We start from the raw sequence: 23,759 nt of genomic DNA on the forward strand, positions 1-23,759 counted from the left end.
CAGATTGTAGCAGATATCTATGAGCCTCAGGGAATTACATTTGTGGACGCCTATGGAACATTCATCACCAATGAGCTGCTCCCCCTAGTGGAGAAAACTGTCACTGATAAGAAGGTGACTATTCAAAAATCTTTGGATGATGGATGCCACTTAGTATAAAGCATTATTAGTATACTAACTAATAACTAACAAGAATCTGTTAGACAATAATAATGGTAGTAATGACAATGATATCAAATTTTAACCTTTGTTCAGGCCCATGTGTCCTTCTCTCCGACACTGGATCAACAGAGGAAATGCTCTGAGTGTGACGGTACACTCATTGATGGAGATTTCTTCATTAAGTATGATGTCAACCGTGCTCATGACATCGGTGAAATTCAGGTCAGATTTCATTATGATTATAAAAAAGTAAAAAATAACATTATTAGTGGTCGGACGGTTAACGCATGCTTTGATATGTTAAAGGTGCAGTAGCCGATTTTTGAGAAACAGGGCTCATAATTTAGGAGCACCCACCAGAAATTAAGGAGCACCACAACTACAATTTATATATGAACAGATTTACCATATGTTAAATATATTAACAGATAGGCAGTGTTAAATTTCACATTCAGATCTGCCAGTTGAGCGAAATGTCTGGCAGCATCCTGTCGATTAAAAGCTTCAACAATCGACCCTGATCCTGAATTCTTTGCCACACACTTGTCCCGCATTTCTTGTGCTTGGCACTCTCCCTGTGTTTAATCAAGCTCTTGCACTTAAAATGTGTGGCTTTACAGTGAACGCAGTGCTTTGAGCCATTTTCATCACGGAGCCACTCAAAGTCTTTCAGGCAGTCTCCCCAAAAAGTGGATCCACATTCCACATTTCATTGGTCACCAACTCCAGGAGTTACATTATCTGTAACTTTACATAGCTTACAAAATAAATCTCTGTTCTTTCATCTTCAGCTCTTTACATTTTGCGCACTAGTTAGCTCCCTATCACGTTACAACGGAGAGCAGTGAAAGGGAGTGATTGATGGCTAATATTAAAATCTCCATTAAAGTTAAAGCTGCAGTCCGTACGTTTTGCCTCTTCATTGCCATCTCTGTTTGAAACCTGCAATTGCTGTTATTTGCGGAATTATTATCTTTACGTGGGTTGTGCATCGGCGCAGCTTCTCAGGACTTTTGAGGAGTGTGTGGCTGTCAGTCACCACACCGGTGTGGATACTGTACTTCAGAATTACAGATACTATGTCTTGGAAGTATGAGCAAAATAATAAGTTTCACCGGAAAATGTCATCTGAACGAGTAAATAACATGTCTGCCACTTTTGTTCTGCATTCAAATAAATCACGCTACCAATGGTGATTAGATCTAATGATCGCTTGGCTCATATCACATCAAACCGTGCAAATTATTATTGTTAAAGGAACACTTCACTTTTTTTGGAAATAGGCTCATTTTCCAACTCCCCTAGAGTTAAACAGTTGAGTTTCACCGTTTTTGAATCCATTCAGCCGATCTTTGTATCTGGCTGTAGCACTTTTAGCATAGCTTAGCATACATCATTGAATCAGATGAGACCATTTTCATCGCGCTCAAAAATGACCAAAGACTTTCAATATTTTTCCTATTTAAAACTTGACTCTTCTGTAGTTACATCGTGTACTAAGACCAACAGAAAATGTAAAGTTGTGATTTTCTAGACCGATATGGCTAAGAACTATATTCTCATTCCTGCGTAATAATCAGTGTTGGGGAAAGTTACTTTGAAAAGTAATGCATTACAATATTGCGTTACTCCTTTAAAAAGTAACTAATTGCATTACTTAGTTACTTTTTTTAAAAAAGTAATGCGTTAAGTTACTTTTGCGTTACTTTTTCTCAACTGGGCTGGGCTGGGCTTGTTGGTTTTTTATATAATACAAAAGTTCTATTTTTGGGCAAAAGTAAAGACCCTTTCACACCAAAATTTAAAAAATAAGCATCAGGCTGAAGGAAATGCAAATCCATGCCTTTACGGTAGAGGGCGCAGCTCAAAGAAGCCTTTCAGCTGTGCTGCCATTCTGGATCGCAGAAGAATAGAATGCAGGAGAAAAAAAAAAAAGTTTGACACTTCACCAATACAATTTTTGCTTATGGTTTAACCGAATTATCGAAGGTCAGCAGCAAGTCATTGGTCAATAAAGTGAGAATCAATGCATACTAGGGCTGTCAACATATATTCTAAATTCAAATATATATTTGAATAGTTTTTAAAAAACGAATTTCGAAGGTGAAAATTAATATTCGAATAAATAAAAAAATTTGGGGGAAAAAACGCCCGCGGTAGTAGAGGCGTGGCTGTGTGCTTTGCGAGAAGGCGCGCTAGTGCGCCTGAAGCCTTGTGTACTTTGGCCTGTCTCCGAAACGCGAGCCCCCGCTGACTGCGCGCGCTCCTCCCAAATGGACGAGGTGTTTATATTTGACACGCTCGCCGTTGTGCTTTTCTTTGAAACGACAGATGGCGACTCGTAATGCGCGTCATTGATAAAATGCGCAACCAGATGTTCAAATAGTTCGAATATTCGTGCTTTTTTTAGAGGGAATATTCTAACGTCATTTTTGAGCAATTTTGACAGCCCTATTGCATACACATTTTGGATTTATTTAACATATTTAATTATTGGAGGTTTGCATAGTATTCTGATTTAGCATTTGGCTGATTTTATTAATTTTGAGGAATACTGAATCTTTTTTGTGCAAGTGAAATAAAAATTGTTTATCTCTATATAATAAGAGTAAATGCATGCTCACATTTATTCTAGAACTACAAAAAACATCATGTTTACACAGCGCACACAAAAAAAGTAATCTGATTACGTAACTCGTAACTCTTGTAATGCGTTACCCCCAACACTGGTAATAATCAAGGAACTTTGCTGCCGTACCATGGGCGCAGCGGCGCAATTATATTACGTAGCGCCTGAAAGTAGTCCCCAGCTCGGTAACTTCCAATGTGACCGCCACTAAGTTTGTGTAGTTGCAGAGAAAGTTGCAGACTTTCAGCTGTGGCAAATTAGTTAGTGGATTTACTTGTGCGATTAGCACACCGATGTTTCGGTGTGTCGTAAAGGGATGTGACAGTAGGTCGAAAGTGTATTCTACTAGTGTTAGACCGATATATCGGCCGGCCGATATATCGGGCCGATATTTGCGTGTATCAGCATCGGCCGATACAAGGCTGCTGCGTTCGCCGATATTTTTTTCCCTGCATTATTTACAGACAGGCGTCCACAGGCAGCTCTCACCGTCTTCAAACTCTCTTGCTCTCCCTCCCTTGCGCATATTAATCAAAATCAATTGAGAATTGACATGATGGTAAAAGGTCGAAAAACTGAAGTTTCACGTGGAGCATTGGGAGATTTTTTCCTGAATTACCGCTGGTGTTGCTCTACAAGAGACTAAGTTAAGTGCACCTACACTCTAAAAAATGCTGGGTTAAAAATAACCCAAGTTGGGTTGAAAATGGACTAACCCATCAATTGGGTTGTTTTAACCCAGCAATTGGGTTGTTTTAAGCAAACATTTAACCCAACCGCTGGGTCAAAACCCATGGACTGGGTTAGTCCATATTCAACCCAATTTATTTTCACCACTGAACTCTTTTTTTTTTCTTGTTCTAGCTCACCTGTTTTTACAATTTGTTAAATATTGTTTTTTTTAGTTCAATAAGTGTTCCTTTTTTTAAATTGTAAATTTTAAATTGTTATCATCCTGATCATTGTGTCATTTTTATGTTGTAAATTGAGGGAGCAAAAGCAGTATCGGCTTCAAATATCGGCTCAAGAATATCGGCAGCCTGTATCGGTCATCGGCTAAGGCTGATGAAAAAAAATTGGTATCGGCATCGGCACTAAAATATCCATATCGGTCGATCCCTACCATCATGTTTCACAGAATACCAACAAAAAACAAGCAACGAAAGAATTAATGGTTGGCTGCTCTGAACATAGATCTCAAAACACAGGTAGAATCGATCAAGAAATGGTGTGTTTGCTCTAATCATTTTGGACCAGATGCTTATTTGGAAAACATGGACAATGTTACCCGTACTACGGTACGGCGTCTGAAGTTCTATGTTCTATATAAATATTCAGACGGCTGACAGGAGGTTGCAAAAAGTATTTAATAAAAGGGCGCCAATAATTATGGCCAACGTGTTTTCGAGAAAAACATTTACTTTATAATGCGATTTACCTGTTTATTTACCATGGGTGCCAATAATTCTGACCACAACTGTATGTATATGTATATATATCTAATAAATGTATCATCTACAGATTGTGAATGGATACTTTGTGCATTTTTTTGCACCAGCCAGTCTTCCACGAGTACCAAAGATGGTTGTTTTTGTGATAGACAACAGCTTCTCTATGGTGGGGAATAAAATGACACAGGTGAGTTATGATGTTTATTAAATGAGAAAATAGTTTTCAATAGATTGTAAGTACTTTGGACAGTTAATTTGTCTGTGTTTGTTGCCGGAATGAGACCAAAGAGGCGCTAGTGACCATTCTGGAAGAACTCCCAGAGGATGACTACTTTGCGATCATCATCTTTTCATCCAGCTTTGTTGTATGGCGGCCACATTTAAGTAAAGCAACAAAGGAAAATGTGCGTGCAGCCCAGGAATATGTCAAAACAATTGAAGTTATGGGTAGTAAGTATGAATATGAAATTACACTGAAATAATCACTGAACAAATTAATGTGAGTGCAATCCATATGAAAACATGAAATAAAGCACAACAGTACAATGCAAAATGACTAGGAAGTAGCCCTGTGAGAGTTAAAAGCAGAAATGTAAGCTTGAATTAGTTAACCTTTACACATATGCTAAATTACCTGTAAAGGGGTGGTACTAATTTTTTATACTAATAATTTGTCAAAAACATAGTTCATGTATTCTGTGTATGCAATTCATGTACATTCTCACAAATATGCAGAGCTTTACTCATGTTGAACTTGGATTATTACTTTAATTTTGCTGTTCCGTGGTATATTAACTTGTGGGAATGTTAATATATATGATGATATAGAATTTCATAATTATTTATTTAAATTGGTGCACAAATTAACATGCACTGAGACCTTACATTAAAGGGGTAGGCCTAGCTCACCGCTGGCAAAATGGGCTTTCAATAAAACTTGGCAGCCTAAACAGCACAAAGGCAAAAACTTGGTGAAAAATAGATAACTTCAACACCCATAATGCACTGGGCATGTTGCCATCCAAGGACACTCCCAGCAGCCTGCTTTGTGTCGGAAATCGCCCCCTATACCCTTAAAATAGAGCACTATTTGAGGGGACAGCCATTTGTAGTGGTGTCTGAAACCATCATTGAGTGCACTCATTTAATCCCATAATGCACTGCAATAATGTGTACAATGTTCACTCAACAGCTAGAGAATACCCATAAAGCACTGTGAGGGTCATGCCGAATGAATTCCAACACAGTATCAACCAGTTGCATCAAATTTTTTAAGTTAAGACATTTTAAATAGTTTAATCAGAACTTGCAGATTTCTATTTTGTACTCATACATTTTAATTGCTCTTAACTTCCAATATTTGAGTAAGCTAATTCATACATTTAACTTAAAGGGGTGATGAATTGAGGAATCAACTTTCCCTTGAGCTTTTGATATATAAAAGGTCATGGGAATATAAGAATATCCTGTAAGTTTCAGAGCTGAAAACTTCTTTGTTAGTCAAAGAAAAGCTTTTATTGACACCAGGCCCAGCAAACAATCGATTTCAGAATATACCACACCTTGACATCATCGTGTGTTGAAACACCGCCTCAACAGAAAAAGAACACCGCCTGGTTCTGTAGCCCCGCCCACCGACTCGTGCCACTGACATGACATAGGCCTACATAGTGCTAAACCGCATCGAATTTCTAAGCAGTAAACATACCACATAAGCTTCATTCGGATTCCAATATTATGAATGCATGGATGAACTTTATTTTGAATGAATATCCAGCTCACGTGGGGAAGACATTGCGCGTCTGTTTCTTAATTTAACCACAGATTTGTTTGTAAACAAGAGACTGGATTTGCAGACAGGATGAAACAACACACTAATGTGAATAAATTTTTTTTTTTATATATGATAGTATTGCATTGTTACAGATCGTATTGATTATGTGTATGTTATTTCGCTATTTAAGATTTTTTGGTAGCCCATCTGAAAAACACATGTTGGGCTTTGCGAGCACTGGCCCATACATGTCCGAGTCTGATCCCTAATCACAATGAACCAACAACACCACAAATAAAGGACTCTTCAGCCTTTGACACGTACCACCTACCTAAGCCTTGTTGCAGACCATGTACACCCTTTCATGGAAACGGTATTCCCTGGTGGCTGTGGCTCTTTCAGCAGATAATGTGCCCTACCACAAAGCAAAAATGGTTCAGGAATGGTTTGAGGAGCACAACAACGAGTTTGAGGTGTTGGCTTGGCCTCCAAATTCCCCAGATCTCAATCCAATCGAGCATCTGTGGGATGTGCTGAATAAACAAGTCCGATCCATGGAGGCCCCACCTCGCAACTTACAGGACTTAAAGTATCTACTGCTAACATCTTGGTGTCAGATACCACAGCAAACCTTCAGGGGTCTAGTGGAGTCCATGCCTCGACGGGTCAGGGCTGTTTTGGCAGCAAAATGGGGACCAACACAATATTAGGTCATAATGTTATGCCAGATCGGTGTATACATAAAATAGCATATCAGTCTGGCAAGTAAGAAAAAAAAATTACTAGCCAATGGTGATTCCATTGCCACGGTGTGCGTAGTGTTAAAGATAAAATATATTCAGCACCCTTTCTACATCACTAATCAAATACAAAAATGTGTGACATGAGCACCTTTTGTTTTTGTCTCAGGTACAGAATTGCATGATGCTGTCATTCATGGTGTTGAGATGCTGTATGAAGAACAGCGTAACGGTACAGCCCCAAAGAATATGGTACTGATGATCATTTTGCTGACTGATGGGGTACCAAACCAGTGTATGTATATACCAGCAGCCATTTACTGTTTTTGTGATTTACCTTGAGGAAAAACAATGACTAAATACCCCATGGTGGGGTAAGCTATATTTCTAAAATGCTTTAGTAAAGTGTCTCGGGCCGAGTACCAAAACAAACTTGTAGCCAATCAGCAGTAAGGGGCGTGTCTACTGATGACGGGGAGAAGAGATCGCTCAGTGCACGTCACTATTCAAAAGACACAACACAGGACGGACATTAGCCAAGTGACGACAGAAAGTGAGAGATGGCAAGAGAGAGAAGGCTTACGATCAGGCAAGAAGTAGAACCCGTGTAAATATCGGATCAGCTTTCCAGCGCTGGAGAGAACTCAAGGAGCGAAGACCGAGGTTGCTTTATTTCTTCTCGATAGGCGAGTAACATTGATTTAGTTTTGTTTCACAGAACTAATATATGCTGGCTTTTGCTTGAATATGCTCATGTGTCCTGTTCGCTTGCTTGTCCATTTGCGATCGTATCAGCTATGATAAAGACCCATTAATTTCCACATCCTATAAACCACTGTCTGTTTCAAGCATCAGCTCGCAGTGTGTCCGAAAAGTAAGATAATAAACTCTTAATATATGTTTGTTTCCTTTGGTTCCTCTTTTTGTGATCGATATAACCCTCTAATATTGTCATAATTGTAATATGTTCGTTGTGCTCGTGCTATCGAGTGGTTCATGAGAACTGTGTTTGTGTTTTTGGGATGTAAGGGATGACTTTTTCATTGAACATTCGACGTGAATTACCATAGTAACACACATTGCTTTCATGATGACATCATAGCCTCAGCAGATTCTGCCATAGTCATTGCCTGCGTGGGGCGGAGCTATCAAAATAGGGGCGAGACTCTTTTGGGTTTGGGGCGTGTTTGTTTTGATGATTCGAAATATCAACATCGGTTACCAGATATGGCTTACCCCACCTTTAAGAAACATACAGAAAACAGCCCTAGTGTCATTTCCACGATCTATTCTGAGAACACAAGCAAGACATCAAAAGAGCACGGCTCAAGAGTAGACGAGATTAATCAATCAGTTATTATTTAACTATTGTTCATTTGTTGTCGTCTGGGATGGTACATTTTAATCATAAATTTGACTCATTTTAGGGCCAAGATCTCTTCCTGAGATCCAAAAGAGCATTAGTGATGCAATCCATGGGAATATCACTGTGTTCAGTTTGGCCTTCGGTAACGATGCAGACTATGGATTTTTGGATACATTGAGCAAGCAGAACAATGGCCTGGTTCGCAGGATTTATGAGGATTCAGATGCTCCGCTTCAGCTAAAGGTAGCAAAACTGAGGTCTTTGCAAAATATTGATTCCTTTTAAATGATTAAAGTAAATATTTGTTATCAATGAATAGCTATCTTCGTTTAAACAATCTCATAAATCACTTTAAGAATCATAAAGTCCTAAAAACTTAAAAATCAATATTTCACACATTAGCAATACTAACAGTTATGGAATATTTTAATATATCCACTATTATTATTTTCTACCAAGGGATTTTATGAAGAAGTGTCAAGCCCTCTACTTTCAGAGGTGAATTTTCACTATCCGGACAACACTGTTAACTCATTGACAAGAAGTCATTTTAAACAGCTATTCAACGGCTCGGAGATCATGGTTGCTGGCCAACTTAATGACTTAAATGACATAAACAACTTTGCAATTGAAGTGTCCGCACAAGGGGTGAGTAAATAATCTACAGTTCCAGTCACACATACACATAGTCCATAGCTCCAGTACTTTGTAAAAAACTGTATATAAATCTGTGGACATTCGTTGTTGGATGTATGTGAGCATGAAAGCATAATATTTCCTTTTAAGTGTGAAAACCAAAAAAATAAAATGCCTTTCTGATGCAGATAATTAAAGGTGCACTGTGTAAATTTTAGCGCCATCTAGCGGTGAGGTTGTGAATTGCAATCACCGACCACTCACCCCTCCCTTTTTAAGCACGTAGAGAAGCTACAGTGGCCGACACAAGACAAAAATGTAGTTGTCTGAGCCAGCAAAAAGTAGCTAGCGCTCTGTAGAGCAGTTTGTCCGTTTAGGGCTACTGTAGAAACATGATGGTGCAAAATAGCGATTTCACTGTAAGGGACCCGTGGTGTGTGTGGATAGAAATGGCTCATTCTAAGGTAATGAAAACATAACGGTTCTAGGGATGCACCGAATGTTCAGCAACCGTAATTATTCGGCCGAAAATAGCAAAAATTGCACTTTTGGTGTTCGGCCGAATAAGTGAAAAGACCGAATAAATTTTACAGAACAATGAGGTTTTTGATGACGCAATCAAATTTAGCAACCAGCGCGTGTGAGAGAGGCGCGCCCGCTTCTAAATGCAGCAAACATGTCGGAAGTGTGGAAGCATTTAAGCCTTATTTATACTTTCGTCTGGCTCCGCAGCGCGAGCCTCCACTGACTGAGAGCGCACCTCGTCCGCTGGGCACTCTGCGGATGATGTAATTTTTGTCCGCATGAGTTTACGTCGAGTATAAACAAGGCTTAAAGAAGGCTTTAAAGTGTCCGAGAAAGATGCAGAAATGGCCGCTTGCAGACACTGTTCTACTAAATTGTCTAAGCACCCTAAAATGCAAGCAAGAGCACCTTCAGTTGATACTGTAATAATATATTGGCAAATGCTCCAGTGCATATTTGTGTCTGTAGAACGTCAAATGTGTCCATTTACGACGTGTTTCTGCAGCGGTGACATAGTTGTTGATCTCTTGTACGCAATGGCCAATGTGTTTAAAGTTAGTCAGACTCCACTCACTGCTCAAACCGCCAGAGTTTTTATTCAGTGCTGAGTTATACAGGCTTACAAAACCTCTCATGAACAAACAAACAAAATTTGATTATGATTTGATTATGATACCTGTAGGCATAATAGGCCAAAGATAAGATGGCCAAAATATATATATATATATATATATTACTTTTTTTAAGTTAGTTATATTGTGCTTTGTTTGTATAATGTCTGCTGGAATGCTAAAAATGTTAAATACATATTTTTAAATTGTAGTTTTGTAAAAAAAAAAAAAAAAAAAGACAAAATAGTAAAAAAAAAGCACATTTATGCAATGGTGAAAAAATTGGCAAAATAAATGAAAAAAATAATAAATAGAAAAACCGCACTCTGTATTCGGCTTCGGCCTTCGGGCAAGTGTTTTATTATAATTCGGCTTTGGCCAAGAATTTTCATTTCGGTGCATCCCTAAACGGTTCATTATGTAAGGTCTTTATACACCACTGAAAACATAGTTATGTATATTATATTGCATTTCTTTAAACAGATCCTCATAAATACTACACACTGCACCTTTAAGGGGGAATGTGTAATTTCTGTGCCTCTAGCAAAACCATCTCAAAAAGGTTTTCAGAACACTCCCCCTGTCAGCCATTGGTTGGTATATCAGATAGCTCTGCCCCAAACTCACATCATTGGTTGAGCCATTGTTGCTATGTCAGGCTTATTAAAGGGATGAAAAAACACATTCTTTCGAAGGCTTGATTGTGTTTGTGGGGTGCACTGTAACATGTGTTCATGCTCCATTAAAAAAAAAATGCATTATTTTTCATATATTTGACCTTTATTCTACACTGCTCTGTCCCTCCCTGTAAAAATGGTCTGATGGTTTCCGGGTTCTATGAAGCCGGTCCCTCAAAAATACACAATGGGCTCAGATTGGTTAGCTGGCCCAGTGTGTTGTGATTCACTAACCGCCTAGAGCACGTTTTTCGGAAACGTCACGCCCCTTACCTTTACCGGTTGTCTGTGCTTTGGTAGTATTAGAAACAATGGCAATAAATGACAATAAAACCAATTTGAGCCCGAATCGGACCCAGACAATTTTAGTGAAGATGATCGAGCAGAACCTGTTCAGTCCTCAAGAGTAAAGACTGCGGATCTATAATGATCGCTACTGAATGGCACTGTTACTTTTGTATTTTTAGAACGATTATAGCCAAATAATCTGTCGCAAGAACTATTAAAGGGTTAGTTCACCCAAAAATGAAAATTCTGTCATTAATTACTCACCCTCATGTCGTTGGACACCCGTAAGACCTCCGTTCATATTCGGAACACAAATGGAGATATTTTAGTTGAAAGCTGATGCTGAGAAAGGCTTCAATCAGGCCTCCATTGGCATTCAGTACATTGACACTTCCAAGATCCATGAAAGGCACTTAAAACGTCGTTACAAAGTCTATCTCACCACAGTGGCTCTACAATAATCTTACGATGCGACGACAATAGTTTTTGTGCGCAAAAAAAAATCAAAATAACACCTTTATCCAACTTGTTCTCGACTTCCGTGTATGCCTCCACGACGCATGCGCGAGAATATGACGCAGATCCGGCGTCCGGACATATGACCCAGAAGCGATTTGTTTACGAGCAGAGGAAGACGCGCGTGTCTAAGCTGTTGGATTCTACATTGATCGTGCTTTAGGTCTCGGCGTAGTGCTCAAAATGGAGCTTAAGTGTGTATTTCATGGATTCCCGAACACCGGCGCTACGTCATATTCTCGCGCATGCGTCGTGGAGGCACACACGGAAGTCGAGAACAAGTTGGATAAAGGTGTTATTTTGATTTTTTTTTGCGCACAAAAACTATTGTCGTCGCATTGTATGATTATTGTAGAGCCACTGTGGTGAGATATACTTTGTAACAACGTTTTAAGTGCCTTTCATGGATCTTGGAAGTGTCAATGTACTGAATGCCAATGGAGGCCTGTGTGAAGCCTTTCTCAGCCATCAGCTTTCAACTAAAATATCTTCATTTGTGTTCCGAATATGAATGGAGGTCTGACGGGTGTCCAACGACATGAGGGTGAGTAATTAATGACAGAATTTTCATTTTTGGGTGAACTAACCCTTTAACCCAAAATGACACTAAACATTGGCTTTACTATAGTAGCCAAATCGAACACAGAACCATGTTAAGCATAGCATACCTGTAGATAAACAAGCATGTAGATAAACAATACATAAATCAAAGAATAATTTACACTAATTCCAAGTTCGCTGTTGAGATTTAAAAAAAGTTTGTAACGTTACGTGTTTGTTGGATAACGTTAAGTATGAATGAGCATTTAACAAACTGGTTTGCAGAGCCAAACAGCATTGTCATTTGTTTACTTCCTTGCTACAACTTACAATTAACAATACGAACTATTACAGGAAAACACATCGACAAAAAATAAATCATACTTACAGGTTGTGGCCCGTAAACAGCTTCTGTTTTTAAATCCATCTTTCAGGACAAGCCGTTGTGCAGCACAGAGAGCGAGATTTGGGTAATAATTATGAGGGACCGAGTTAAAAATACATTTTAACCATTGATCCCTAACTCCCCCGTCCCTAGGAAGGCTGAACAAAGTGGACCTGTAATCCGGATGAAAATAACAGCGTTTCGTCGGTATTGCGGCAACAACATTCCAGCCTAACTATACCACAACAACTCTTCCCCACAGCAATAAAAAATGGCTTTGCCCCCCTTATTTAATATTCTCTGAGGAGGGGTTTATGTAAATATTGGGGCTGGTGATGTCAGCAACCCTGGAGGAATGTCTGTAGTCGCCTACCGGCTGTTTGCTGTAGTCCTTAGAAATTGATTTCTTAAAAAAAAATATCTCCCTTTGCTTTAAACTTTGAACGTTGTAACTTTGCAGATGTTGTTTATGCTCAAACAGCAACATTACACACTAGCTAAAGTTAGAAAAGTTCAATCGTGTTTTACCACCCCTTTAAAGTTGCTGCTGCATATTAAGGTGGATATGAGAAAGTATTTTCACCACTGAAAAAATTACACGCATTACCAATGAATCCAAAGATTGTAGCCTCATTAATATCGATTATCACATTCTCAGTGAACTTGCATCATTATCAGTGGTGAGCTTGTTTGGGGGACTAATCCTGCTTTGTTTGTGTTTCGCAACAGTTTGAAAATAATTTTGAGTTGAAAGGTCAGGCAAACGCTCAGAAGTGGGAAACCATATTTCCTGATGAAGAATATATCTTCGGGGACTTCGTTGAGCGTCTCTGGGCATATCTGACCATCCAAGAGCTCCTGGATAAGAAGTCAGTTTGAGAAAGCGGGATCTTTAGCACACTAACCTAACTTAATGTAAAAATGACTAGTATAAATGTAATTTCTCTGAATTATTTTCACGGATTTTAATTGGGTCTGACTTCATTCATAATATTTTAACCGGAAGATTTGAATCAAATCCAATTATAATAGAAAAATATTTTCTGACAGAGACAAAGGTACATCAGAGGAGAAAGGAAATGCTACTGCTGATGCTCTGAGCCTTTCATTAAAGTACAACTTTGTTACACCGCTTACCTCCATGGTCGTCACTAAACCTGAAGATGAGGGCACAAACGACACGTTCATTGCTGACAAGCTGACTGAAGGTATGACTAAACTGTCAAATAGCAAACAGAAGTTTGAAAAACTCATGGAAATGGCACCTAAATCTCAGAGGAGAGGCCAATACAAATAAAAACAAACTTGTTTCAATGTTATCAATGATTTTGTTCATGTTTATTCAGTTATATGACACTCTTTTCTCAACACCAATTCACAGAGGAACGAGGAAAACAAAGATATAGTGGTAAGCCATTACGCTAGCACTTATTAATCTGGATACGTTTCTGCTCCTTCATATTCCAAAAGCAAATGGTGCTAAAATACAATCACAGTGTGCTGTACTACCGAAAAATCATAGTGATTAATTTATGAATCCTTCAAATATTGGTGCCCCGGACACTGTGAGCATAGAGACTGTAGCGTACTAATGTGCAAATAAAGAGTTCCAAAGCTTTCTTTTGTATTTGACATTATGTAAAACCAAGAGATGCATTTATTTGATCTTATTTGCAGGTTACTCAGCCATGCCGTCCGCATCCTATTTGAGCTATCAAAACCCTACATATTATGGTAAATGTAAAAACCATGCACTGGCCATGTGAAATGTAGGTAAAGATTCATAAGTCACATCAGCAGTGTTATTCTTACAATTTGTCAACAGTTGATGGAGATCCACACTTCATCATTGAGCTGCCAGAAAAGAATGATGCTCTGTGCTTCAACATTGATGACAAACCTGGTACCATCTTTAACCTGGTTAGAGACCCGCTTACAGGTAAGAACAACTTGCTATATTAGCAGAAAAGTGCACTAACATTCCGTGAGGCATAGCTTCACAAGAACCCAGTTTTTCTATCGTGAACATGTGGTTCTCCCTCATGGCATTATTGATTCATATTAAATCTAATTCAGGGTTTTTCCTAGGTCAAAAATGTTCTTCGGTGGTGGCTGACAGACATGGTCATCCATACACACATACACGCACAGTAAAAAAGTACCCTACCCACGTGATCTGCGAGCGCAATACTGACAAAAATGTTTAAATAAATTCAAAGAAAGTTTGTAATTTTTGCTTATCTTATTTTGATACCTTATTTTTACACTATTTACAGATAATTGTTTTGGTATAATCATGTCAATATTAAAAAGTAGTATTAAAAAATGAACAAATAGCCTAATTTTCTGCCATATACAATTTCATAAAATTATCAGCTAGCTAATAACAACTTTGTTCTGGGTTCACCTCACTCCAGTCTAAACTAAATGATTTATAGACTATTTATTTTACTACACATTGTGAACATAAATAAGCTGAAAGACTATGGATAATTAAAACTAACTCTTACACCCACTCTTACTAAATTGTTTAAGCACACTTGTGTTCTCATTTCAGATGTGTTCAGAGTAAATTATTAAACTGATTTGTTGGTTCAGTGTTGGACAGATCAGTTGTTCTAACCAGTCGTTAAAATGATTCGGTTCAAAGGAGTCATTAGGTTGCGAATCGGACATTAGCAGACGCGTTGTGTGCGAATCCCGTCTGTTAGAACATCGCGAAAGATGTGTCAACACACAGAAAACACTTCATAACCTGATCGGATTTGTTTCCCGTTTATTGAAAGTATATGTCAGCTGGTCAGAGAAGAGTCAACATTTTTTGAGCGCAATTCACACCCAGCGGTAATGAAAGGAAAACATTGTCTTATAGCGCCACGTGCAACATGGATTCGGTCTTCCGACCTTTTGATTTTGATTAACGTAATATGTGAAATATTAGAAAGCTAAGAATGCTTAATTTGAAGACAGAGAGCCTGCGAGCAGGGGAGGAGCTCTCTGATCGTTCTCTCTGACACACAGTTAACGCAAGCGCAGCAGTCATCTACTACATCAATCGCAAATCACAATAACTGATCAAATAAGGCTTTGGCGGGACAAAAATTTGTTTTGGTGGCCGCCAAAAAAATTTTAATGTAGGAAAAACCCTGTAATTCGATTTTTTTTTATTTTTTTCGAATTGTGGCTTTCCCAAGCTGTCAAGAGTTGTCAAGAGGCTGCAATGTTCTTCCGCAAGACACATGCAGTTCTGTTTATTAACCGCTAGAGCGCAAAAAGTTACAGACTGCAGCTTTAATTTACTGTTATGCAGTCCCTTGCAAAACATGCAGGGATTCATGTAGTTTTTTGGTTTGTTTGTTTGTTTGTTTTTTGAGTGTGTCTTACATCCACTGCATGCTTAAATCGAAAATACTGTTAGTGATGGAAACTTCACTTGTCAATCCAGGATTTTCCCACGTAGGAGGGGACGTTCTCGCAACCTTGCGCAACGTTCCCTAAAGGTGACAAAAATCCCAAACCTTTATAGAACATTAGGGACGTTCCTTAAACAACCTCTTTCAGTTATGAACATGCTACAGTTCAAGGTTCATTATATGACTTAAGGAGGACATTCCATTTTGGTTAATCTATGCTCACATAGCAACATAACGTTCGCATACGGTGTGTATCTTACGTATCTTGTTCAGTGCAGTGGTCTTTACACTACATTCCCATAATGCAGGACCTTAACCTTTAGGGGACCAACCTAGAATGTAATTTTTTGATCCTATTTAGGTCCTTCCATCACGTTTACTGAATGTTTTCAGAACATGTTTGAGTGAATCAATGTGCACTGGGCTGCTTTGCAAATGAGGGTCAGTAAACACAGGATTTACACAAAAGTTGCTTCTCAAGGATGGATCAATACCAACTGTTTGTCCAACTTCATATTCAGAACATGTAAGTACTTGTTACCACGCTGACGGCTAATGTGGTTAAAGTAACCACTGCCTCTGACTGTATTCACAGAGATCAGAGCTATGTCATTTGTTTTATTTTTAAGAAGTAATAAAAGTGCGCTTCTGAATTGTACAGGCGGTGAGCATTTTCGTGCTAAAAATAACAAGCTTTGGTCTCTGTGAATACAGTAAGAGACGATGGTAACTTTAGCCACATTAGCACATTCAGAAAGGCAATTTACAAACACACACATTATATATGAAGTGGGATCAGGATTTGCAGAGCAGCCCAGTGTACAATGACTCACACAAACATGTTCTGAAAACATTTAGTTAACGTGGTGGAAGGACCAAAATAGGACCAAAAAATAACATTCCAGGTTGGTCCCCTAAATGTCCTACAAACGTTATGGGAATGTAGTGTAGAGACCTAGAGGGAACGTCCTATAGTAATGGTCCGCTAAACATTCCCAGAACGTCTTAAATGTTCCCTGAAGGTCCGCCAAATAACGTCCCCCAACCCTTAATAGAACTCCACATTGTGACCATCTCGGAACGTTAAGGCGACGCCCTTGACATCAACGGGGATGTTCTGAGAACGTTCTGGGAACATTACTAGGTGATGTCCTTGACACCAGTGGGGACGTTCTGGGAACGTAAAATTTCTAGCGGGTTTTTAGTTGGCGGTGCAAAGGTGGGGCTTTGTGGTTCAGAAGAGGTGCTAATTAAATAATTGAATAGAGTGCTGCAGGGATGACACATTTTTGTAGGCCAAAACCCAGAAACAAGTTAGCATTTTAGCACTTCTGGTTCTATCGTTCCGAAATCAATGAGTTTGTTTAATTGTTTTTTGGTTAAATGTTTGAAATAAGGTAACCACCACATTGGGAATGTGAAAAGAAAAAAGTGACGTAAAGGCCAAGAATGATAACACATTCAAGTTAGTGCACACACATTAGGAGCAGTGGGCAGCCATTCACTGCGGTGCCCAGGGAGCGATTGGGAGTTAGGTGCACCTCAGTTGCGGCTATTGAAGGTGGAAGAGAGCCCTGTTCATTCACTCCTCCCACCTACATTTTCCTGCCGGTACTGAGAATCGAACCCTAATAAGTCTTACTCTCTAGCCATTAGGCTACGACTGCCCTTGCTGTTGCCCAAATGAAAGAGCTACCATTTCTTTTGCATATGAGAAATATCGAATGGCAAATAAAACGAAAGCGGTTCGAAACCTTGCTACTCATTTGAGCTGCACAGCGCTGACCAATTATCAGCTCGGACCAATAATAGACAGCGCAGCGCAAGTTTAGAACAGGTTAACTCGCGGGCCGATCTCGATCACGCAACACCGTTACCACACAGCGATGGGAGATCAAGTGAGAAAACGTTTGAATTCAGTATTAATAACGTCACTGCAAGATCTAGTGAGATAGATATCAGAGAGTGACATTTAAGCACATTTCAAGGACTTTGAAGTGCTTCACACCTTTTCTAGTACTTCAAATCTCGAAATAATATCCAATTTAATTGTTATTTTTAATGTGATGACCAAAAAAATTATTTGTTCATCCTTCAAAATTGTGACCATTTGTAAATACTTGATGGCAAACAAACACTTTTAGTTAAAAATCAAAAAGATATGAAATTACCACTATAGCCAGTAGATGGCAGCAGAGGAGCACTTATTGACTTGTTAGCCATTTCCAGAAAGCAGAGAACGTTTTTAAATCAACAACTTTTTCTATTTTCCCATCATCACTAGGCTAGGGCGAACGAAGTGCCCAAATTTTATAAAATCTGTATTATCTGATGTTATATGTAACTTAAAAAAGTTCACAGGCCTTGGACATAAAATCAGGGGATTAAGCTCCCCAAAGTAGCTACTCACCAATGACAACTTATAAGAGGACAATACATATTTTGTTATCTTCTGAGCTCTTCTGAAGCTCAATGTTTTAGTGTTTTCTATTTGGTTCTGTGGTGCTCTACAGGTATCGTGGTCAATGGCCAAACCATTGGTGATAAGAAGGTCATCCCTGGAGAAAAAGTAAACACCTATTTTGGGCGCTTTGGAATCGTTCATGAAAAGTTTGGTATCAGGTTGATGGTGAGCACAAAAGAGATCTCGGTGTCTGATGAGGGAAAACAAGCTAAATTCTTCTGGACTGATACTGCCACGGTTAAAGGGCCCAAGTAAGATGCAGGATCTTGGGTGCTTCTCGATCGGAAGGCTGCATCCTAATAAGGCTGCATATCTTGGCTGCCTTGCCATAAAGCTCCGTCAAAGGCTGTCTCAATTTGAAAGCCTTCTTTTTGCGTCCTTCACGAAGCTCATTTTTGAAGGATGTATTAAGTCACGTCCTTAAATCAACCACAATCCTTTGCACACATTTCAAATCTTGAAAAAGAACTGACGCAAAATGAATCTGCACTGAGCTTGTCTAAGTTCATTATGAAGTGTAAGACAAAAACAGTATAATGATATTGGAAATTAAGCCATATATGTTATCTTTTGTTTTGGCGTAATTTAAATCACTTAACACTAAACTGCCAATAACGTAAGCCAATGGGAGACTACAGATGGCTGTCGTTCACTGTATTGAAATAATATAAAGACAGTTGATATAAATTTTTTTAATTCAAAGTAGTTTTCCAAAATTAAGTTTTACTAGTACTTTCGTGCTGTGACCGTGGGGGCAGGGAACGTGTGACGTAGCCATGCGGACGTAGACCGTCTCATTCCAGCCTACAAGCCTCCAAAAGACTGGACTAGGAAGGCCACAGCCTCACTAGGATCCAGCCTTCTGTTTGAGAAGCACACATCATCTTTTCACTTCATTCATGTCAAGTCATTGTGAGCTAACTAAAATATGTACTCTTCAAAATGAGTTGAAGAAAGACTAATCCTCCTCACAGAACTTTGTCCTTCTTTCCCCAGCATGGATCTGCAGGTGATCAAAGATCGTACTTTAACAGTGACTTTGAGGAACTCCGTCAAGTTTCTTATCATCCTGCACAAAGTCTGGCAGAAGCACCCGTATCATCAAGACTACCTCGGGTTCTACACTCTGGACAGTCACCTATTTTCAAGCAATGTCCATGGCCTGCTTGGTAAAACATCTAAAAAACTTACAACAATATGTCATATTAAAATAATCGATCCGAATATAATAATACGATGTCCAACACGATGTCAACGTATGCATTTTCATATCTCCACGTAGACATCACACGTCATCAGAACGTTTCATGCTATGCAGAGTTAAGCTTGGTACATACTCCGCAAGAACAAAGAAATTTACCCCGCCCACTTTACATTTCTGACCAATCACACAATAGTTCTTGGAAACCCACAAGAAAAAAGTTCTGCTCAGATGATGTGTCTAGAACAAGCTGCGAGAACTCTCAAACCAGGACTGCGAGAACAAAATGACGTCAGCCCTGTGAGCGAGAACTTTTTTCTCTGTTCTTGTGGAGTATGTAATGGCCTTTAGACATCAGTCACCGAGCACCGCAACCAAAACAGCAGCCCCCTTTTACAGTTCCTCCTGAACCAGAACAAGCTAATGGGCCTTTCAGACGGAACGCGGCAACGGCACCGGTGCGCTATGAAACCCATTATTTCAATGGCTTGCGCAGCGCAAGGACAGTTTGTTGCTGCGTCGACCAAAGCGCATGCGCAGCGTTCACACCATAACTATAACTACTTTTATGGAAACCCATGACATTATACTCAGAGCATTTCAATGTCAACACTAGGGGTAGGAACCTTTAGGCACCTCACAATCCGATCCGATTCTGGGAGTCAAAACTTTTTTATTAATTAATTAGTTGCCCAACTTCAAAATCTTAAAATCTTTTTTTTTATTACCTATGTAATTATATGTACGTTTTACAAATTAAAAATATAAATGTAAAATATTGTCTGTTAAGAATTTTAAACTAATATAGTTTCAAAACTTAAAAGCAAGTAGTAAATAATAACAAAACAACAAAACATTTTACAAACAATAAAAAAGTGCTTTCCGTATTTAAGAGTATCTGAATTTTCTCTTTCTCAGATTTACCATTGTTAGATTAGTCTATTACTAATGACATCATTGGCAGCGGGAGAGCTGAATTCACACTAATGCACAGACCTCTTTTGTTTTTTTCTGTCCTTAGTAAAACATAGACTGACTGTGTTAATTTTGCATCATAAAACCATTTTGAGAAGCAAGTAAATTGGTTGAGTGGTGCGTGTGTGTGAGCAAATGGAAGCAAGCAGAATACGGGTGTTTCTAAAACACACACAGCCCCATCACGCAACTGCCGTTAAAAACTGAGCTCAAAATGTATTCAGAAATTCTCAGAATCTATCCAGAATCGTTGGAGAGAGAATCGCAATGCATACATTTTTTTATCCCACTGATAGTTAACACTATCAACGCCGAAATTAATCTGCAGCAGTCAGGTGGTACAGTAGCCTGACGTTGTCATACTCAATTCTAGTCAGAATATGAGTCTGATACTGCTCCGTTGGGCTGTGATTATGGGGCGTGTTTCAATCGAACCAGGAAAGACCTCAATTGGATAGACCTACAACCAATCAGAGCAACGGAGCGACGCATAACGTTAGTTGTCAAATGTCAACAGAACTCAACTGCAATGTGTTGCCAAGTCCGCGGTTTTCCCGCGGGCTGTTTTTCCATGTCCGCGGGTTGAAGCGACCCCAATTATGTGATATTTAGACCCAGGAATGCGAATTTTAGCAGGCAACCCTGCCAAAAAAAAAAACACACATTTTGCCCCCCAAACGCCATTTTTCCGGATAAAAATCCCCCCCGGGAAGCTATTGGGCTTGTTTTGGGCTAGTTTTGAGTAACAATTGGGTGAGTTTTGTTGTGAAAACTTGGCAACCCTGTCTGCACGCAAGCTGGAAGAAGTAGAATCTTTACGATCTTTGCCGGTGTTGTAAAAAAGAATTTAAGGATACACAGAGTACTTACCAACACGATCATCATTTCTGAGAGAAAAAGTGAAGGTGAATGCATTTACGAACAAGTTCTCCATTTAGGATTAGAACAAATTAATCCCAAACGCTCTTTGGTGACGTGATCATCACAATACTGTTGATCATCTGTCCATCATCGTCTAAAGCCCGCCCTGACAATTTCATTGGTCCGAACAGCTTCTGTTCGAGCATAGTTGCTCCACAACGGATCAAGTCCAGACCAAACTGCCCGACCTCAAATGTTGTGGGCGGGGCTAAGTTCGGCTGCCATCCAGGCTAGTGGTACAGGTCAGTGCTCAGTTGTTTGAGTTCATTATTATTGTAATGTTAAGTGCTTTGAGACAACGCCGTCTCTCGTAATGCTGTCCCTGCTCCACGCGTTCATGTGTTTTTAAAGAGGCATTGCTTTGGAGACGCTCTGCAGGGAGGGTGGGGGATCTCATGCCTTCAAAGCCAAAATTTCAAAATTGCCTGCCCTACCTTGACAGAGGGAGTGTGTGAAGCTTGGTGCTGATGACCCACAGCCAATCATATTACTTTTCCGGTGTTGCATGAACGCAATTGGCTAGGGTCTGCACTAGGGTATTTGCATAGGTCGATCTGATTGGCTGATGCCTGCATTGGCACTTGATAAATTAAAGTCTTTTCACTTTCGAGCAACACCAGTGACTCGACGCAACGGAACTCACAATTCAGTTCGGCAACGCATGACATCACCCATTCAAATTAAATTCTCATTAAATGAGAAGCATTGACGCCGACGCCCCACGTGAATCCAGCGTGACATACATATTTCTACATTTTGTTTATGAATATTAACATTGATAAATTGGTCCAAAAAAAGAAAGGACAAGAGGAAGTTAATTTGGTTGTGGTAATCAACATTACACCCATTATCGTGCATTATCAAGCAACACAATCTGTGACGGTTGCACTCTGAACTGTGTTCACGGCTCTTTAGGTCAGTTCTACCATGGACTGGAGTTTGAAGTGAGTGAACCGTTTCCAGGAAAGGATCCAAAGAAACCAGATGCCATCATGTTTGTGAAGGGACAAGAGCTTGTAGTTACCAGGTGAATTTAAGACACTGTACAGTTTGCCCTTGCTTTGAACATGGAGGGGTCGATGTTACCATTACACCGCATTATTCTGTGTCAACAGGGGTTGGCAGAGAGACTTCAGACAAGATGTGAAGAACGGAGAACAAGTGCCCTGTTGGTTCATTCACAATAACGGCACCGGATTGCTTGATGGAGTTTACACAGACTATATCGTCTCTGGCCTCTTCAAGACAATCTAACAATGAGCCTCCAAAACCAGATAAAACAATGATTGACAACCGTTATCAAACAGATGTCATCATCAAAATTAACGTCATTTTAACAGATAATTTGAACTTGGAACTAGTGTTGTCGAAATCATTTATATATATATCTATAATGGAATATTTGAAATACTCATTTTCAAAACACTAATAAAAGCTGAGCTTTCTCGCTCTCTCTTCTCTCCATCCGCAAAGTTGACACACAATGCAATTTGTGTATTTTACTATTGGACAAGTCTGCATATTTTCAATCAGCTTTGTATTGCGATGTCAGTACTATATGTAAATTAACAAGAATTATTGTTTCTTTACCTACACCTAGAACTCCCCATTTATTAGTCAGCAAAAGTCCGACCAGATGACGCAAAACTTGTTTGGCAAACTTGTCCTTTTAAATAAGTATATAGTCAGCTGTGTGGTCATTAGCTCGCGATCCAGTGTTTTCAGCTCAGTAAATGCAGCACAATCCGTCTTTGCATGTGTTGTGATTTTAACAAGAATTTGGAATACGCTTTATTTTCACTTTCGCTTTATTTCCAATATTTTGTATTGATTTGTATTGTATCGAAATGAGAAATTCCAGTATCATGACAACACTACTTAGAACTTAGAACCACGAGATCACGAATATACATTTATATAAAGACATATATGAAAATGAAATGGGTATAAATTTGGAAATAAAAGATTGAAAAGTAAACATGTGTGAAATTTTACATACATTAAAGTGCCTCTATTGTGCTTGTTCGAATATTATCTTTAAGTGTGTAATACAGCTGTTTGTGAATGTAAAAGGTTTGCAAAGTTTCAAATAACAAAATGCACAACAAAGTTATTGGGCACTATTTTGGGCACGAATCCACTTTTGCTAAAAAAAAAAACAGAAAAAAAAAACGTTGGCACGCCAGGCACATGTTTTAAAAGGGTTGTACCTAGTCTCTTGGGTGTGTTTTGGGCGTACCGTGCAATAAACCTATCAGAGTCTCATCTCCCATTCCCTTTAAAAGCCAGCTGCGCTTGTGTTTGTGTGCCCATTCAATAACACAAAAAATACTGAACTATTGACTTTAGACCAGGTTTTTTTTTGTCAATGGCGCAGTCTTTTCAGTTCCTCAAAATAACGCCAACAATGCGCTTGAACATACCTGGTTTTCAGACCAGCACGCCAATGGGTGAACAGAGGGACGCGAGTGCATTTGCTATTTAA

The 23,759-nt window shown here is 39.2% G+C and overlaps 1 protein-coding gene across 2 annotated transcripts in view; it reads left to right on the plus strand.

Moving 5' to 3' along the window:
• itih3a.1 (inter-alpha-trypsin inhibitor heavy chain 3a, tandem duplicate 1) overlaps positions 1-23,554 on the plus strand; it is a 30,984-nt gene extending 7,430 nt beyond the window's left edge. For both annotated transcript variants that reach the window (XM_079844851.1, XM_079844852.1), the window contains exons 7-22: positions 4-114; positions 256-384; positions 4,313-4,429; positions 4,524-4,692; positions 6,926-7,051; positions 8,184-8,365; positions 8,582-8,770; positions 13,030-13,169; positions 13,351-13,508; positions 13,682-13,708; positions 13,978-14,034; positions 14,126-14,239; positions 18,227-18,428; positions 19,174-19,346; positions 22,190-22,301; positions 22,390-23,554. In XM_079844851.1, coding sequence (XP_079700977.1) covers positions 4-114; positions 256-384; positions 4,313-4,429; positions 4,524-4,692; positions 6,926-7,051; positions 8,184-8,365; positions 8,582-8,770; positions 13,030-13,169; positions 13,351-13,508; positions 13,682-13,708; positions 13,978-14,034; positions 14,126-14,239; positions 18,227-18,428; positions 19,174-19,346; positions 22,190-22,301; positions 22,390-22,528 — 2,145 coding nt within the window. In that variant the 3' untranslated portion in view covers positions 22,529-23,554. The remainder of the gene's footprint in view (positions 1-3; positions 115-255; positions 385-4,312; positions 4,430-4,523; positions 4,693-6,925; positions 7,052-8,183; positions 8,366-8,581; positions 8,771-13,029; positions 13,170-13,350; positions 13,509-13,681; positions 13,709-13,977; positions 14,035-14,125; positions 14,240-18,226; positions 18,429-19,173; positions 19,347-22,189; positions 22,302-22,389) is intronic.
• The last annotated feature ends 205 nt before the right edge of the window (positions 23,555-23,759 follow it).

The sequence above is a fragment of the Gobio gobio genome (assembly GCF_949357685.1).
Source record: "Gobio gobio genome assembly, chromosome: 19".
Lineage (NCBI taxonomy): Eukaryota > Metazoa > Chordata > Actinopteri > Cypriniformes > Gobionidae > Gobio > Gobio gobio.